At 41.4% G+C, this 19,548-nt stretch overlaps 1 protein-coding gene across 2 annotated transcripts in view; it reads right to left on the reverse strand.

Moving 5' to 3' along the window:
* The window catches only part of arhgap19 (Rho GTPase activating protein 19), a 29,876-nt gene extending 18,773 nt beyond the window's left edge, over positions 1-11,103 (reverse strand). For both annotated transcript variants that reach the window (XM_061984301.2, XM_061984300.2), the window contains exons 1-2: positions 11,019-11,103; positions 2,700-2,974 (exon numbers count right to left, since the gene is read on the reverse strand). In XM_061984301.2, coding sequence (XP_061840285.1) covers positions 2,700-2,974; positions 11,019-11,062 — 319 coding nt within the window. In that variant the 5' untranslated portion in view covers positions 11,063-11,103. The remainder of the gene's footprint in view (positions 1-2,699; positions 2,975-11,018) is intronic.
* Positions 11,104-19,548: the final 8,445 nt, after the last annotated feature.

Genomic DNA, 19,548 nt, shown 5'->3' on the forward strand with positions numbered 1-19,548 from the left:
ATGTAATCATTTGAACTTTTCAACAGAAATAGCACTGCAAAAATATTAAGGACATACTTCTGTATTTTGGTAGTTATGCTGTCAACATTTAACAAGATTTCTTCAACTTGGACTTGAAAGCATAAATAGTATAAACACTTTTAACAGTATAACAGTACTAAACAATTCCAATAGATAACATTGGTGTCATTACCTTTTTGTGGCTAAAATCCAAATTTATTCTATCAGATTGATCATACTGCAAAAATGATATGGTAACTTTATGATAAGTTAACTTCGGCATTTATCACATCCAAAGAATCTGTTTGGGCGACGAAAAACTTTGAAAGTTTTCCACTTGTATCGCTAGCAACGGCATTAGACTTGTGTTTTTTTGTCCCAACGTGGTCTTTTACATCGCTAATTCCTCCGTGTCCGATCGAAAAATCTTGTCTGCACAAGGTGCAATTCGCGTAGTTTTCACCCTTTTTGGAACGGATAATTATTCCCGGATAGGCTTTTGAATATTCTTCACGGAATGGCTGCAGTTTTCTTTTCCGTTTAAGACTCGTTTGCGATTTTTCTCCGGCTGATTCCATGATCGTTCGCTCGTTTGGAAACAATGGCAACTGATGCCTCGTGCTTGGCAGCGGTGCTATAAATAGCCTCGCGCATGGCATTCGGAATGGCTCGATAGGAAGTTACGGGAAGCAGTGTCGATTGTCATTGTTGTTACGCGATTTCGTGAATAAAACTTAAAAAAAAAAAAAAAAAATTCCCATCCATCCATCCATCTTCTTCCGCTTATTCGAGGTCGGGTCGCGGGGGCAGCAGCTTAAGCAGGGAAGCCCAGACTTCCCTCTCCCCAGCCACTTCGTCCAGCTCCTCCCGGGGGATCCCGAGGCGTTCCCAGGCCAGCCGGGAGAGATAGTCTTCCCAGCGTGTCCTGGGTCTTCCCCGTGGCCTCCTACCGGTCGGACGTGCCCGAAACACCTTCCTAGGGAGGCGTTCGGGTGGCATCCCGACCAGATGCCCGAACCACCTCATCTGGCTCCTCTCGATGTGGAGGAGCAGCGGCTTTACTTTGAGCTCCCCCCGAATGACAGAGCTTCTCACCCTATCTCTAAGGGAGAGCCCCGCCACCCGGGGGAGGAAACTCATTTCGGCCGCTTGTACCCGTGATCTTGTCCTTTCGGTCATAACCCAAAGCTCATGACCATAGGTGAGGATGGGAACGTAGATCGACCAGTAAATTGAGAGCTTTGCCTTCCGGCTCAGCTCCTTCTTCACCACAACGGATCGATACAGCGTCCGCATTACTGAAGATGCTGCACCGATCCGCCTGTCGATCTCACGATCCACTCTTCCCCCACTCGTGAACAAGACTCCGAGGTACTTGAATTCCTCCACTTGGGGCAGGGTCTCCTCCCCAACCCGGAGATGGCACTCCACCCTTTTCCGGGAGAGAACGATGGACTCGGACTTGGAGGTGCTGATTCCCATCCCAGTCGCTTCACACTCGGCTGCGAACCGATCCAGCGAGAGCTGAAGATCTTGGCCAGAGGAAGCCATCAGGACCACATCATCTGCAAATAGCAGAGACCTAATCCTGCAGCCACCAAACCAGATCCCCTCAACGCCCTGACTGCGTCTAGAAATTCTGTCCATAAAGGTTAAGAACAGAATCGGTGACAAAGGGCAGCCTTGGCGGAGTCCAACCCTCACTGGAAACGTGTCCGACTTACTGCCGGCAATGCGGACCAAGCTCTGACACTGATTATACAGGGAGCGAACTGCCACAATAAGACAGTCCGTTACCCCATACTCTCTGAGCACTCCCCACAGGACTTCCCGGGGTACACGGTCGAATGCCTTCTCCAAGTCCACAAAGCACATATAGACTGGTTGGGCAAACTCCCATGCACCCTCAAGGACCCTGCCGAGAGTATAGAGCTGGTCCACAGTTCCACGACGAAAACCACACTGTTCCTCCTAAATTTTTTTTTAATTAATGAAAAACCGTATTTTTTTATCACTGCAACCGTAACCCGGAATAGGTTGATGAAAACCGTACTAATTACGGGAAAACCGGAGTAGTAGGCAGGTATGCGAATGTCAAGCCCGAGTATGTGTACCGGGTATTTCAAAAAAAGTTCTAATCAGATTAGTCAGAGGTTATTACTCGCTTGCATAGTTAAAATAACTTAAGACCCTTATATTTACTTTGTGATAAATCTGCGTGTTTGTATACATGATCGATGCTTTATTTTTTGTGATTAATATTAATATTAATTCTTTTTGACAGCCCGTCAAAATGGAAAGAACTACTGTGTTAATTTTTTTTTTTTTTTAAGTACTGTATTGACTATTATTTCCTGGCTTTATAGGGCCTTGAGTGTGACACCTGGCCTAGTGGTTAGAGTGTCCGCCCTGAGATCGGTAGGTTGTGGGTTCAAACCCCGGCCGAGTCATACCAAAGACTATACAAATGGGACCCATTACCTCCCTGCTTGGCACTCAGTATCAAGGGTTGGAATTGGGGGTTAAATCACCAAAAAAATGATTCCCGGGCGCGGCCACCGCTGCTGCCCACTGCTCCCCTCACCTCCCAGGGGGTGATCAAGGGTGATGGGTCAAATGCAGAGAATAATTTCGCCACACCTAGTGTGTGTGTGACAATCATTGGTACTTTAACTTTTTAACTTTAAAGGAACTCCGACCTTTGCGCTTGAGGAAGTTGAAGGAGCGGAAGAAGCCCCCGTTCCCAGCGGTGGGCGTCTTGGGGCCCTCCTCGCCGACCAGCTGCGAGAACTCGGCGCCGGGGAGATCGATGAGGCGAGTGATGTTGCTCAACACCAGCTCCAGGAAGACCTCGGCGTTCTCGTGGCGGAGTTTCTCCACGAAGAAGTCTGGGTTGAAGATGACGGGCTGTCGGGCTGCGCGGGACCCTTCCCGGGACTCGTGCTGGTGGACCACCATGGAGGACTGCGTGCCTCTGACGGGCCAACATTGCACACACGTTAGGTGGGGGAAAACATTTCTATTTTTCTCGGTTATTGCTGGGTTGCAACCCTGTGACTTGAAGTTGTTTTTTTGTTAACATATCCTGGTAGTGCATATTGGCGACACATTCCAGCCGTGTCCTGCAAATTCCACAGTGACTACACGGCAAAAACTGAAATCTAAGTAAGATTAAATATCTCAAATAAGGGTGTTATTTGCTTATTTCCTGTCTAATAAGACTAGGGATGTCCCGATCCAGGTTTTTGCACTTCCGATCCGATACCGATATTGTTTTTGCATTTCCGATCCGATACCGATACTGACCGATACCGATACTGGCCTATCCGAGCATGTATTAAAGTTTATGTTTGTTGGAGGTACCGAACCCCACCAGTTTTGTATGCGCATTCACCCAACTCTTCTTTAGTGAAAAATATATATATATTTTTTCAAATTCAAGAAATGTTTTTTTACTAGTGCACAAAATGAACTGTGCATGAACATCACCTTGTTCAAAGAACAAAACCAACACAGTGCATGAACTCACAACAAATTACACACCTTACCATGCATTCATTAACGTGGACAACTTAAACAAGTTGAAAAACGTATTCGGGTGTTACCATTTAGTGGTCAATTGTACGGAATATGTACTGTACTGTTTCATATAATGTATTCTCTTCCTTTGCAATCTGCTAGTAAAAGTTTCAATTGATCAATCAAACAACCTGCAAATCAGATGGAAAATTAGAGGGAACATTGTTTGGGGGTATCCATAATACGCCGATAGGGAGAAGTTTTTATTTACACAATAAGTCGGATGTGTCTTTACCTCCTGAGGCCGACTCACCGAACCCCTAGGGTTCGATCAAACGCAGGTTAAGAACCACTGCAATAATGCCATTTTTTGCGGTCCCCTTTATTTAGAAAAGTACCGAAAAGTATTTAAATCATTTTGGTACCAGTACCAAAATATTGGTATCGGGACCACATTACCGCAAACTCGATCGTGTTGTTGACTTGACAAGTTTTGCTATTCTCTGTTTGATGTTGTTTTAACAACGTTTTGACTTTAATGATGAACTATCGTCTTACAACGTCCCTACAGCCGAGAACAGTGCATGCAACATTTTAACTCTATTTGTCCCAAACTCTGGAACGATCTCCCTCTCCATGTGACACTAGGGATGTCCCGATCCAGGTTTTTGCACTTCCGATCCGATACCGATACTGACCGATATTGGCCTATCCGAGCATGTATTAAAGTTTAAAGTTATTTAGCCTACTTAGTTGTCAGAATCATGTTAAAAAGGGTTTTAGTACTCTTGATAACAACTAGCCAGCTGAATTAGGTGAGTGTGAATAATACACAATGGTTGGTAACAAGAAACTGACCTGTTTATTCAAGGATAAACACAAAATAGACAAAATTATACATGACAAACAGAAATGGCATCATTGAAACTAGGGCTCGGCGATATGGCCTTTTTTAAATATTGCGATATTTTAAGGCCATATTGCGATACACAATATATATCTCGATATTTTGCCTTAGCCTTGAATGAACACTTGATGCATATAATCACAGCAGTATGATGATTCTATGTGTTTTGATTGATTGATTGAGACTTTTATTAGTAGGTTGCACAGTGAAGTACATATTCCGTACAATTGACCACTAAATGGTAACACCCCAATAAGTTTTTCAACTTGTTTAAGACGGGGTCCACTTAATTTGATTCATGATACAGATATATACTATCAGATATATACTATCATCATAATACAGTCATCACACAAGATAATCACATTGAATTATTTACATTATTTATAATCCAGGGTGTGGAGGGGGGCGCCTGATGTAAGTGTGAAAAAGACAGCCAAAAGAGTTTGATATGAGAATAAATCTAAAGTTAAAATATAGGGTAGAAATGCACCCATTTGCAGGAAATGTAGTCTTGATTTTCAAAATGTTCTTTCAAGGCTTGCATGTCTACATTAAAACATTCTTCTTCATACTGCATTAATATATGCTACTTTTAAACTTTCATGCAGAGAAAGAAATCACAACTAAAAAAATCACTAATTTTTTCATACGGTGTTGATGTGGAAATTTTTGCCATTTTGATGGTGTGGAGTCTGGACGTGTGGCACCGAATGCAGATAAGCGTCTCGACAGACGTCACAATATTTGAACAATGATGACGAAAACTGTTGTCTCTGTCGTGTCCGTGTGTCGAAAATTGTTATGCGCTTATTTTTTTATTTGATTTTGTGCGTGGCATAGTTTAGCCGTGCGCAGGACGCTTGAGCAGGCGCGCACCTTAGCGGCTGCGCTAGCATCACAGCTAACGTTAGCCATGCCGCTACCTCGCTCTCTGCTGGGAGAGGACGTATACGTATGTGACGTATGACGTGACAATATGTGACGTATGACGTGACAGTATGTGACGTGTGTAAGAAAGTGCGCTCGCTGTCTGTGAGAGGGAGACACAGGAAAGAGTGAGAAGAGCCTGTCGTGTAATGCCAGCAGCTAAAAGCAACTGCGTGAGAATTGTGGATGTGTTGAAGGTGTGCTGGAAAATGCGGAACGGAAATTACGGAGCAGCAGAAAAGTGGAATGTATTATTTAAATCGGTGCGTTGGAAAACACGGACCGGAGTTTTTTTTTTAAACTCGATCTGGATCGGCATTTTCCCATGCCTTGCCGATACGCAATTTTTGGCAAATATCGGCAGCCGATCCCATCCAAATATCGGATCGGGACATCCCTAAATAAGACAATTATTTTATGTTAGAGTCTTTTACTTGTTTTAAGTGTTTTGCTCCTAAATGATCTCAGTAAGATATTACAGCTTGTTGCTGAGATTTGATGACCTATATTGAGTAAAACATGCGTGAAACTAGAATATGAACTGTTGCAAAGCTGTGTCATCAACACTCACAAGTATAAAACTACTTTTTTAAAGTCATCATTTCTTATTTCAAGCATAAAAATAAAAAAAATCATGATTTTGACACAATTGTGTCTCATAATTAAAACAGATGACAGCCAAATGGACTTTGCTGTTTTATTTTCAATGAAACAATAGAAAATACGTACTCATATAGTAGTACAGTTGGCACAGTACAGTAAACTGACAGTTAATATTTAAACATTTTAAGATAACTATTTTGAACAGAAATAGTTCATGCACATTCAGATAAATTCCTCAAAATTACAATTACAAATTTTTTGGCCGGGGGCCAAATTGACTGAAAGAGCACTTGGCGCGATGATGTCATGTTATCCATGGAAAAATGCATTTTTAGACCATATGATTAGCCTGAGCGGCTAGGAGACCCCGAGAGTAACAAGTGGTTGCCTTGTTGCCTTTCCATTAAGAACAATAAATTAGTTTTTAGCAGTGACGTGCGGTGAGGTTGATGGCTGGTGAGGCACTGACTTCATCACAGTCAGATTTACAAACATATGAACCCTAAAGAGTATCTTATTCACCATTTGATTGGCAGCGGTTAACGGGTTATGTTTAAAAGCTCATACCAGCATTCTTCCCTGCTTGGCACTCAGCATCAAGGCTTGGAATTGGGGGTTAAATCACCAAAAATTATTCCCGGGCGCGGCGCCGCTGCTGCCCACTGCTCCGCTCACCTCCCAGGGGGTGAACAAGGGGATGGGTCAAATGCAGAGGACAAATTTCACCACACCTAGTGTGTGTGTGACAATCATTGGTACTTTAACTTTACACATACAAAGTGTAGCACGCAAAAAAGCACATTTAATAAAAAAACGTTATTATGGTCTTACCTTTACTTATAAATGCACCGCTGTTGTGCTGGATTAATGCACCCCCTGATGGGAGTGTTATATCAACTAAAGCCCTCACTTCAACTTTCCACGTGCAAGATTGAATCTATTTAAAAAAGTGTAACCGAGGGTTTATAAATGTCGCCTATACTGTATGAAACTACAAAATAACAAACACGGAGGCTCCAGTTTACACGAGAACTACTTTATTTACCTTCTTTCAAAAACTTCCGCTCCACTCCAACGTATCAAAATTCCGCTCTTAACGCCTTCAAAATAAGAGCTCAAGGCATATACTGTATAACAGCGCATAACAGGAACTTAACATCACAAAGAGGAAAGCCCATAAAAATAGGTTACAAAAGTTATTTAATAAGAAGCCAAAAAATGCAAAAACAATAATGTTCGTGTTGGAGGAGTTGTGAATTAGGTACACCTGCAGTATGCAGGTGTACCTAATGTTGTGGCCCTGCAGTCATTCACAACTCCTCCAACACGAACATTATTGTTTTTGCACTTTTTGGCTTCTTATGAAATAACTTTTTTAAATAGATTCAATCTTGCACGTGGAAAGTTTAAGTGTGGGCTTTAGTTGATATAACACTCCCGTCAGCGGTTGCCTTGCATTCTACAGCGGGGGTGCAGGAGGCGAGCCTCAGCCAGTGCGTCTTTTGCAGTCGTTTTATGATCACTCAGCACAAGAAATACGTTACACACATACCGTTGTTGACAAAATACACTGTACATTATATACCTCAGCTAACTAAACTATGGAAATGTATAATATAGTTCATATAGCAATACAGTCTCACTGCACAGCAGACCAGCAGTTAGCCGAGTCCGTCCATGTTGAGGCACTGAGTGACGTGACTCGACTGGCTGCTGTTCACCGCACCGTCTCTTCTCAGTATTTGAACGGCAAATGTGAAAATTCAGCGATTTTGAATAAAAATAATCTAAAACTGGTGAAGTTAAATGGAAAATAACTTTATAGTATAATCACTGGATAGATTTAACAATTTAATATATATTTTTTTCTTTTTACATTTTTTTTTCTTTCCACGTCACTGGTTTTTAGTATAAGTTTGCTGGTTTCAAGAAATGTCATATCATTATGTCAAGATAATGGCACTAGCATTTACTTCATTTAAGAATATTTTTCAACATATTGAGCAAAAAGGTCTCTTTTTTTTCTACCAAGAAAAGTGCACTTGTTACTAGTGAGAATATACTTATTTTAAGGTATTTTTGGGTTCATTGAGGTTAGCTAATTTGACTTGTTTTGGAAAGTCTTGACAAGCCGAATTTTCTTGTTCTATTGGCAGATAATTTTGCTTAGTTCAAATAAAATACCCCTAATTTTTGTATTTTTTCCCCTTGTTTTTGAACACTGACTTTTTGCAGTGTAGCGGTTAATGTTCCACTAAAGCGTGAGGCCGCTTCCAGATCACTAATCCTCGCCTTCATGGCGGCAAATAAACCATGTTTCTTACATGTACCATTAACACTGGAGGGCGAAGAATAGCTAAACATGCTACTCTACACACCATAGGGGGGGATGCAAGAAGCCATTCTAACCGCTAAACTCATTGTCATCCCATTGGGTTGAGTTTTTTCTTGCCCTGATGTGGGATCTGAGCCGAGGATGTCGTTGTGGCTTGTGCAGCCCTTTGAGACACTCGTGATTTAGGGCTATATAAGTAAACATTGATTGATTGATTGAAAGCTCTTGAATGTAAACTAGGGATGTACGGTATACCGGAGTTTTTTTTAAACTGGATCTGGATCGACATTTTCCCATGCCTTGCCGATACGCATTTTTTGGCAAATATCGGCGGCCGATCCGATCCAAATATCGGATCGAGACATCCCTATGTGAGACAGGCCCCTTCTTTGGCTATTTTTAAGGCCCTTCTTAAAACCCATTTTTATTCACTGGCTTTAAACCCAGCATGAGACTTTAAACTGTTTTTAACTGTTTTTAGCTGCTTTTTATCTAACAAATTGTTCTCAGGGTAATTTGTATTTGCTTTTTCAATGTGTATTTTGCTTCTGTTTTAAATGTTATTTTTTAGTCTGTCCTTTGCCTCTATTTCTTTGTGGTGTACAGCCCTTTGTTCTTCAACTGTGCTTGTTTTTAAAGGGCTTTATAAATAAAGTTGGTATGGTATGGAATTTTTAATTAACATGCATACCTGCCAACTTTTGAAATCAGAAAAACCTAGTAGCCAGGGTCCAGGGGCCGCAGGCCCCGGTAGGTCCAGGACAAAGTCCTGGTGGGGGGTTCAGGGCTTCGCCCCCCGACGCAAAATGATTATTAGCATTCAGACAGGTTGAAATGTTGCTAAAACCATCACTTTTCTATCAGTCACAGTGACTTTTCAAAACAAAAATATTACAGCAAAAATCATATGGGTTGATTGACATGTTTATTCTGTAAGCTAACTTCAATAGTTTGAAATTATTTTGACAGTTAATGCCAGTTATCCTGTCAACCTTTCACAAGACTTCAATTTGTTAATTGAAAGTATAAACAGTATAAACACTTTTGACAGTAAACAAATGGTAAAACAGTACTAAACAATTCCATTAAAAAAAAAATTGGTGTCATTATTAACTTTCTGTCCAAGCTTGTATAATCTACTGCCTTGTTCAATTGTAAAAAATATTCTGTGCCTAAAATTCACATTTCTATCACAATTATCATACTGTAAACATGGTAAGCTAACTTCATTAAAGTTAATAGTCCTGTCAATAGCATGGAATTACAATTCAAATGTAGTTTTTTTGTAAGCCTTTCAAAAGAATTCAAAATATGAAAAATGAATGAAAATTAATTTAAGCCATCAGACACTTGAAAAGTGGCACATCACATCTCTAATGTAATCATTTTAACTTTTCAACAGAAATAGCACTGCAAAAATATTAAGGACATACTTCTGTATTTTGGTAGTTATGCTGTCAACATTTAACAAGATTTCTTCAACTTGGACTTGAAAGCATAAATAGTATAAACACTTTTAACAGTATAACAGTACTAAACAATTCCAATAGATAACATTGGTGTCATTACCTTTTTGTGGCTAAAATCCAACGGCAACGGCATTAGCAACGGCATTAGACTTGTGTTTTTTTGTCCCAACGTGGTCTTTTACATCGCTAATTCCTCCGTGTCCCATCGAAAAATCTTGTCTGCACAAGGTGCAATTCGCGTAGTTTTCACCCTTTTTGGAACGGATAATTATTCCCGGATAGGCTTTTGAATATTCTTCACGGAATGACTGCAGTTTTCTTTTCGGTTTAAGACTCGTTTGCGATTTTTCTCCGGCTGATTCCATGATCGTTCGATCGTTTGGAAACAAACGGTGCCTCGTGCTTGGCAGCGGTGCTATAAATAGCCTTGCGCATGGCATTCGGAATGGCTCGATAGGAAGTTACGGGAAGCAGTGTCGACTGTCATTGTTGTTACGCGATTTCGTGAATAAAACTTAAAAAAAAAAAAAAAAAATTAAATTAATGAAAAACCGTATTTTTTATCACTGCAACCGTAACCCGGAATAGGCTGATGAAAACCGTACTAATTACGGGAAAACCGAAGTAGTTGGCAGGTATGATACATGTGAAGAAAACACTTGTTTGCGCACAAAAAACGATCACCAACAAATAAAATTTAAATGTACTTGTATTTTATTCCAGCGTTATTATCCCTCGCACTTTATGTTTGTTTTCTTTTATTATTATTTTTCCTATATAGTTGTGTATTACAACTTCTTGGCAATGTAAAATATGTTTGATTACTGTTATTTCAATTGTCAAGAAAAAACGTCTTTGCCCACCATGTGTGCAAAGTGACAGCAACCGGACGTGACGTCACGTGCGACCCCACATTGGCATAATACCGGATATGACGTTGATTGTTGACTTCATACAGCACAACGGCTACATTGTTTAAATCAACGTTGCCATGAACTAAGTGCACTTCATGTCACACAACAAACGTGTCCGCCATTGTGCGAAGAATGCAAATAAAGTAACGAATGTGTGGTGTGTTCGACTGTGGCGACAAGCAGCTAACGCTACTAGCTACGCGGCTAAAAAAACACAGTCAGCTATCAGAAGTGGGGACAGCCACACGGATATAATGTCATATCTACTTCTACAGCTCAGAGTATTACGCATGATGAAACTTCCGTGACGCGTCAGAATATCGAATTAATTTCGTCATTACCTTCTGTTTCGAGTGTTTTCGCCGACATCTTGACCCGCCGCCATGTTTGCCAGCTTTGAATCTGCCGCAGTTCCTCCGCAGACTCCGCCTACCTCTTCAGCCATTGGTTGGTGAAGGTTAGGGGCGTGGCAATCAGCCTCGGGTGTGCTCGTGCCGCTGTTGTGATTGGTCAGTTTAAATTCGGCATTGTTGTAAAAAAACAAAACAAGAGTGGAAAAAAAAAAATCCTCGACTTCTAGTTTTTCTTATTTTGAATGTATCTGCTGCATGCCATGATATAATATATTTATTATTTCGATTAAATATTGATTTATATTACATAAAAACATCACTGTTTTTTTCTCATATTAGACTTAGACAAACTTTAATGATCCACAAGGGAAATTGTTCCACACAGTAGCTCAGTTACAAGGATGGAAAGTGTAAGGATGGAAAGGACAATGCAGGTATAAAATAGACAAAAAAATGTACCATAGTAGCAATATAATATAAAGCGTATGCAATATTTACATAATACATGTACAGTATATGATATATACTGATATATAATATTATATTACATGATTATATCATATATACAATATATAACAATTACCATGTGCCATATTGCCTTTTCTCTGTCTCTCTCTCTCTCTCTCTCTCTCTCTCTCTCTCTCTCTCTCTCTATATATATATATATATATATATATATATATATATATATATATACATCAATCATTAAAAACACACTTTTTAATTATGTTTGTTTTTTAATATCTATCTATCTATCTATCTATCTATCTATCTATCTATCTATCTATCTATCTATCTATCTATCTATCTATCTATATATATATATATATATATATATATATATATATATATATATATATATATATATATATATATATATATATATATATATGTGTATATATATATATATATATATATATATACATATATATATATATATATATATATATACATATATATATATATATATATATATATATATATATATATATATATATATATATATATATATATATATATATATATATATATATATATATGTATATATCCATCCATCCATCTTCTTCCGCTTATCCGAAGTCGGGTCGCGGGGGTAGCAGCCTAAGCAGGGAAGCCCAGACTTCCCTGTCCCCAGCCTCTTCGTCCAGCTCCTATATATATATATATATATATATATATATATATATATATATATATATATATATATATATATATATATATATATATATATATATATATATATATATATATATATATATACACAGTGCTGGCCCGTATTTTGGCAAACCGGTTATTGCCGCTGTCAGAAGAGATCCTCCCAGAGTCCCAGTGTGGCTTTCGTCCAGCTAGGGGAACATCGGACATGATTTTTGCAGTTCGTCAACTGCAAGAGAAATGTCGGGAACAGTGTTGGGTTAGTTACTGAAAACCAGTAAATAGTTACAGTTACTAGTTACTTTATTTCAAAAGTAACTCAGTTACTAACTCAGTTACTTACACCAAAAAGTAATGCGTTACTGTGAAAAGTAACTATTTAGTTACTTCTTCTACTTTTTGTTTTTAAAGCTCCCATTAATGCCCTTTTAGCCTTCATTTCAGTACTGTTATTGCACTGGAGAATAATACAATCGGTTGATCAACTTGACATGCATTTGCATCACTGAACTCTGCTAAGCAATGTGCTCTACATACAACACACAAAGACAAAGATATGTTTCAAAGGGCCAATTTATTTCAGGCCAGAACAAATTGACAAAACTATTTTAAATAGCTGCAACATAACATACATAAGTAACAAACAGCATAATAACACTAACACTAACACTAACACTAACCACGTTAAACCCAGATTCCGAACTAACAAAGGTCTTAACTCATTGTCTTTCTATGCCACTTCAATATGGAATCCACTCCCAACAGGTGTAAAAGAAAGGGCATCTCTATCCTCCTTCAAAACCGCACTAAAAGAACACCTCCAGGCAACTACAACCCTAAACTAACACCCTCCTTTCCACATAATACCTCTTCGGATTGTAAATAATCAAATGTAGACATTTTTTCTTATACTTTCTGATCTCTCTCTCTGTGTCCACTACTTGCTATACATATCCTACCAAGTCAGTCCTACACTGTTTCAATGTCCATTTCTCTGATGATGCAATTGTTGATGCTGATTGTTGATGACAGAAGTGTTGATACCAACCACACCTAACCCTCCCCCCCGTCCTCCATATCCCACACCCCGGATTGTAAATAACTCAATGTATATACCCTGATGATTATCTTGTGTGATGACTGTATTATGATGTTAGTATATATTTGATAGTATATATCTGTATCATTAATCAGTGGACCCCGACTTAAGCAAGTTGAAAAACTTACTGGGGTGTTACCATTTAGTGGTCAATTGTACGGAATATGTACTGTACTGTGAAACATACTAATAACAGTTTCAATCAATCAATCAATCAACAACATAGCTGTAAACCTGGCTTCACCTAAGGAAGGCACTCGTGACATACACAAAGCCTAACCAGGCAGATTTGAATTGTTGTTTTGGGCAGTAGACGGGATCTTTGATCCAAGACACAACTTACATTTAACTAAATTGTGCTCGACAAAAGAAAAGAAGTGAGAATATCTCATACTTGCCTCTCCCCGGGACAACCATTCTCCCAAATTTCTCCCGATTTCCAGCCGGACTTAAGGCACGCCCCTCCAGGTCCGTGCGGACCTGAGTGAGGACAGCCTGCCGTCACGTCCGCTTGGCCAACCAAAAAGTAACCACAGAACACTATACCGTATAGTCGTATAGTGTTCTGTGGTTACTTTTTTGTTGGCCAACGGTTTACATTGTATTGCGCACCCCCCTCCCCTCCTCTCACCTCCCCACACCCGCACACAAACACAGAGAGCGCAGAGGAAGAATCAGAAGCACGTCTCTGCTTCGCTGCCATAAAACACGATCAGATCCTCAGTTTCTAGCCGATACTACATAAAAAATAACGTAAAATAACGCAGTAACGCATCATGTAGTAACGGTAACTGAGTTACTGAATATAAAAAATAACGCGTTAGATTACTAGTTACCGCCGAAACTAACGGCGTTACAGTAACGCGTTACTTTGTAACGCGTTAGTCCCAACACTGGTCGGGAACAACACCTGCCACTATACATGGCTTTCATTGACCTTACAAAGGCCTTTGATTCTGTGAACAGAACTGCCCTCTGGGGTGCCCTCTCCAAGATCGGATGCCCAGACAAGTATTTGAAGATCTTGCGTCTGTTGCATGACGACATGACCGCAGTGGTAGTTGGAAATGGCGGCTCTGAAACGGCTCCCTTCAAAGTTGACACTGGTGTCAAGCAGGGCTGCATCATCGCACCAACCCTGTTTGCTATCTACATCTCAGCCATACTTCACCTCACCAGTCAAAACCTGCCTGAGGGAGTCCAGTTCATATACCGGACAGACGGCGGGCTCTTCAACCTGAGGAGGTTAAGGGCAAAAAGCAAGGTGCTTATATCCTCCATTACAGAGCTTCAGTACGCAGATGACAATGCTCTAGTTGCTCATTCTGAGTTGTACCTCCAGAACATCATGGATGCTTTTGCCAGAGCGTACCGACTCCTGGGACTTGACATCAACATAAAGAAGACTCAAATCCTGTTCCAACCGGCCCCTGACACACCCTCCCAACCCCCCACAATTTATGTGGACAACAACATCTTGGAAAACGTGGAGTATTTCGCTTATCTTGGCAGTCTTCTTTCAACGAGAGCTGTCATCGATGCCGAGATCCACCACCGCATAGGGTGTGCCAGCGCAGCTTTTGCTAAGCTCAAGAAAATAGTTTTTGAGAATCGGGTCATCCAGACCAACATCAAGCTTCTTGTATATCAAGCTGTAGTTCTGCCCACTCTGCTCTACGGGGCTGATAGTTGGACCACCTACAGCAGACACCTGAAGGCTCTGGAGCAGTACCACCAGCGATGTCTCCGCAAGATCCTCAGGATCAGCTGGGAAGATAGGCGTACCAACATTAGTGTTCTGAAGGAAGCTAACATGCCCAGTATCACTACAACTGTCAGTCGGCACCAGCTGCGATGGACAGGCCATGTAATTCGCATGGCAGACAGTCGCCTTCCAAAACAGATGTTGCACGGACAACTGACGGAAGGACAACGCACCCAAGGGGGGCAGAAGAAGCGGTATAAAGATAACCTCAAAATCCACTGGAAATGCTGCTTCAACCTCAACACCTGGGAGGGGGCTGCCCACCAGAGGGTTTTGTGGAGCAGGATGGTCCATGAAGGCACAGCACGATTAGAAAAGGACCTCCACCGTGCCGCGGAAACCAAGAGGCAACAAAGAAAGGAGAGATCCACTACCAAAACAGCTCCTCAGACCACCACCACAACCACCACTACTACCACGACAATCACGCACATATGCCCCCACTGCAATAGAATCTGTGGATCACGGATTGGCCTCCACAGCCACCTGAGGACCCACAGATGACCAGACTCACCAACAGGAGGACTATCATACTCGCGTCGAGTGATCGCCAATGATGATGATGCCTGATTAGCACTCCAACAAGTCAATAACATCAACAAAGCTCATCTTTGTGCATTCACGCACAGCATAAAACGTTTGGTGGACAACATGAGACGAAGAAGGAGTGGCATAAAACACGTCCTTCTGTGGCGGCGTCGGAGAAAGTTGTACATGTAAACCAACTGTTCAGTCACAGTCCGCACAATGGTGAGTTCAAGGGCCGCTGAAAGTAGTAGGACCAAACGGCGCTCGCCAAATACTCCCATCAGTGAAGCATAAACACAAACATATCAAACAGTGGGCTTTCTAACAATCAGGAAGGTTTGTGTCGTGTTTGTGCTCCTACAGAAACCACATTACAACAAATAACATTTTTCACCCCATTTTTTCCCAATTTCATACATTTTCGAAAAAGCTCCATGGAGCCACCAGGGCGCCGCTAAAGAGCCGCATGTGGCTCTAGAGCCGCAATTCTCTGACTCCCGCCTTAAAGCCTCAGGCATGTTTTTAAAAGTCTGTTAAAGTTCTTAGAGGAACCTGCAAAGAAAATATTAAAGAAAAGTGCATTTCATGAGGGGGTTTTAATCATGCATGTCAATTAGGGACGGCGTGGCGCAGTGGAAGAGTGGCCGTGCGCAACCCGAGGGTCCCTGGTTCAATCCCCACCTAGTACCAACCTCGTCATGTCTGTTGTGTCCTGAGCAAGACACTTCACCCTTGCTCCTGATGGGTGTTGGTTAGCTCCCTCCATCAGTGTGTGGAAGTAGTGTCAAAGAGCTTTGAGTACCTTGAAGGTAGAAACGCGCTATACAAGTACAACCCATTTATCATTTATTTATAATTAGATAGAGAGGAAGAAGGCCACTTCTACTTCTCTATTTCTTTGAACGTCATGACCGCTTCCTCCTTGCGACCTGTAGACGCACACATTTCTACTTGTTCACTTACTCCAATATGAGTCTGAAGACAGGCTTTGTGGTCCTCCTTCTCTGCGTGCCAGGTACTACACCTCTACTTTTTTATTTGGTTAAAGTCCTGAATGTGATTGATAAAATATTGCGTTCCTACATAGAGGCACATGTATATACATACCCTGTTTCCATATGAGTTGGGAAATTGTGTTAGATGTAAATATAAACGGAATACAATGATTTGCAAATCCTTTTCAACCCATATTCAGTTGAATATGCTACAAAGACAACATATTTGATGTTCAAACTGATAAACATTTTTTTTTTTGTTGCAAATAATCATTAACTATATAATTTGATGCCAGCAACACGTGACAAAGAAGTTGGGAAAGGTGGCAATAAATACTGATAAAGTTGAGGAATGCTCATCAAACACTTATTTGGAACATCCCACAGGTGAACAGGCAAATTGTGAACAGGTGGGTGCCATGATTGGGTATAAAAGTCAGATTCCATGAAATGCTCAGTCATTCACAAACAAGGAAGGGGCGAGGTTAACCACTTTGTCAACAAATGCATGAGCAAATTGTTGAACAGTTTAAGAAAAACCTTTCTCAACCAGCTATTGCAAGGAATTTAGGGATTTCACCATCTACGGTCCGTAATATCATCAAAGGGTTCAGAGAATCTGCAGAAATCACTGCACGTAAGCAGCTTACCCTGTGACCTTCGATCCCTCAGGCTGTACTGCATTAACAAGCGACATCAGTGTGTAAAGGATATCACCACATGGGCTCAGGAACACTTCAGAAACCCACTGTCAGTAACTACAGTTGGTCGCCACATCTGTAAGTGCAAGTTAAAACTCTCCTATGCAAGGCAAAAACCGTTTATTAACAACACCCAGAAACGCTGTCGGCTTTGCTGAGCCTGAGCTCATCTAAGATGGACTGATACAAAGTGGAAAAGTGTTCTGTGGTCTGACGAGTACACACTTCAAATTGTTTTTGGAAACTGTGGACGTCGTGTCTTCCGGACCAAAGAGGAAAAGAACCATCCGGATTGTGTTGCGTTTTGGACCAGTTGTTCCTCCCAGGGAATTCAAGTCACAAGTCGCTCCCAAGCTCTTTACGACACTTAAAGCTGAGTAGAAAAACCACCAGAGACAAAATAGGTATTTTGTAATATATTTGCAAAGCTTTATACATTGAGACCAGTCCAGCATAGAACATTCAATCGCGCCGCCAAAATGGTCTGCCCCCCCCCCCCCCCCCCCGAAAAACCCTCTCCCCTCTTAAGTCTCTCTTCCTCCCACCCTGGCAGTCATGTCTCTCTAGCCAAAACACATGCCCATTATCTCTCTTTCTTACATTCCTCACTCAAAGTTAAGCACACAGTTTGGCAGACAACCAAAAGACCACAACACTAGCTGTTTTGTAATATGATTATGAAATAAAAGAAGTAACACTTAAATTCGGATATATGTAAATATCTGCCTCCGACAATTCCCCCTTCAGATCTTCTAAAAAGATCTTTATCACTAGTACAACACTTCTAAAATACGCCCCTCTTTGAGCAAGCTAGTTAAAAATTAAAAGCATAGTTACATGGGAGATAAACGGATGGAATCTATGTCAATGTCGTCACTGTCAGGGAAGGAAACTAGCATTTCTCGAAAGTCACCACTTTGCTTGACCCCCTTCAGTGACATAGCAAACCCAGAAATAGGGTGGAGTTGTCCTTCTACAGCTCTAACAATGATGCGGGTGCCTAAAGACCTAGCACAAGGGGCGATAAAGCAACCGCATGAGGCTATGATGGCCAAGAAAACTCCAACGGAGATCAGGGCAGACTTAATTAGGTCAGACCACCTTCCAAAGGTGCTTTGGAGCCAATCTTTGAAGGTGTCAGAGACACCGGAAACTTCAGTAAGTTCCTTAGACAGGGCATGGAGGCCCTCCAGGGCCCTCTGGACCGAGCCATCGGGGGCGGTGTTGTTAGGAATGAAGGTACAGCATTGGTCACCAAACATTGCACACACACCTTCTTCTTTGGCAAGGATACGGTCAAGGGCTATGCGGTTCTGGACAGCCATGAGGGAAGTTGTGGCAAGTTGTTCAGCAAGCCCCTCAACAGCATCACGAGTCAGGTTAGTCAGTCTCAACAGATTATAAAAAACATAGTTAATGCGTTCTACATTTTTAGTAGCAGTCACAGGGAAAATAGTACCAAATATAGGAAGGTTCTCGAAACCTGCACAGGATTCACACCACAATTTATGTTGTGGTGGGACCCCCCTTGTTTGTCCAATTGCATCAAAGTAAACACCATCAGGGTTTCTCATCAAATCAAAGGAGCCCGTTACACTCCTCCGAGATAAAACATGGCGTCTTCTGTGGGAAGTTAGAGAGGCCGCTGAAACAGGAGTTCCAAGGGGTGTTAATTTGGTACCCACTAGGGTGACTGGGGTCACCAGTCTAACCATAGCACAAACTCCAACGGCTGACGTCGGGATTCTAATGTACAATCTGTGCTCCCCACAATACCAGAATAAGTCAGCTCTTGCCCAAGGGCCTATCCTTGAGCCATCTATCAGGGTGGTGCACCAGGAGGGGTTAATGTCACCCAATTTGTAGGGGGATGTTGAGGGTCCTGTAAATTGAAAACACGTGTATTTCAGCTTTTGGGCCACAAAGGGAAGAAGTCGGGTGAAAATGTCAACAGGAGGGTACACACTAGCCAACAAATCACAACCTGGCGGTGTGGGTTCAGAAAACAAGGAGATAAGACAGTTTGAGCCATTAGTGTCAGTCAACTTAAAAGGGTCGGGGTAAGTGTGGGGAAAGGGACGTCCAGCGGAACAAGCAACACAGTCACCCAGGTTTTGGCTCTTAGCCATGCTAGTCATCCACCTAAGCCACAGGTTGCCTGCACCTGCTCCTAAGGTCAAAGCTACCAGGTCTTCGGTTGTGATGTCAGTAGTATACACAGATGTGAGAGCCTTTGTAAGCATAACACCTGCTCTATCAATTGTAAGGGAAAGGG

The sequence above is a fragment of the Nerophis lumbriciformis genome, linkage group LG25 (assembly GCF_033978685.3).
Source record: "Nerophis lumbriciformis linkage group LG25, RoL_Nlum_v2.1, whole genome shotgun sequence".
Classification (NCBI taxonomy): Eukaryota; Metazoa; Chordata; class Actinopteri; order Syngnathiformes; family Syngnathidae; genus Nerophis; species Nerophis lumbriciformis.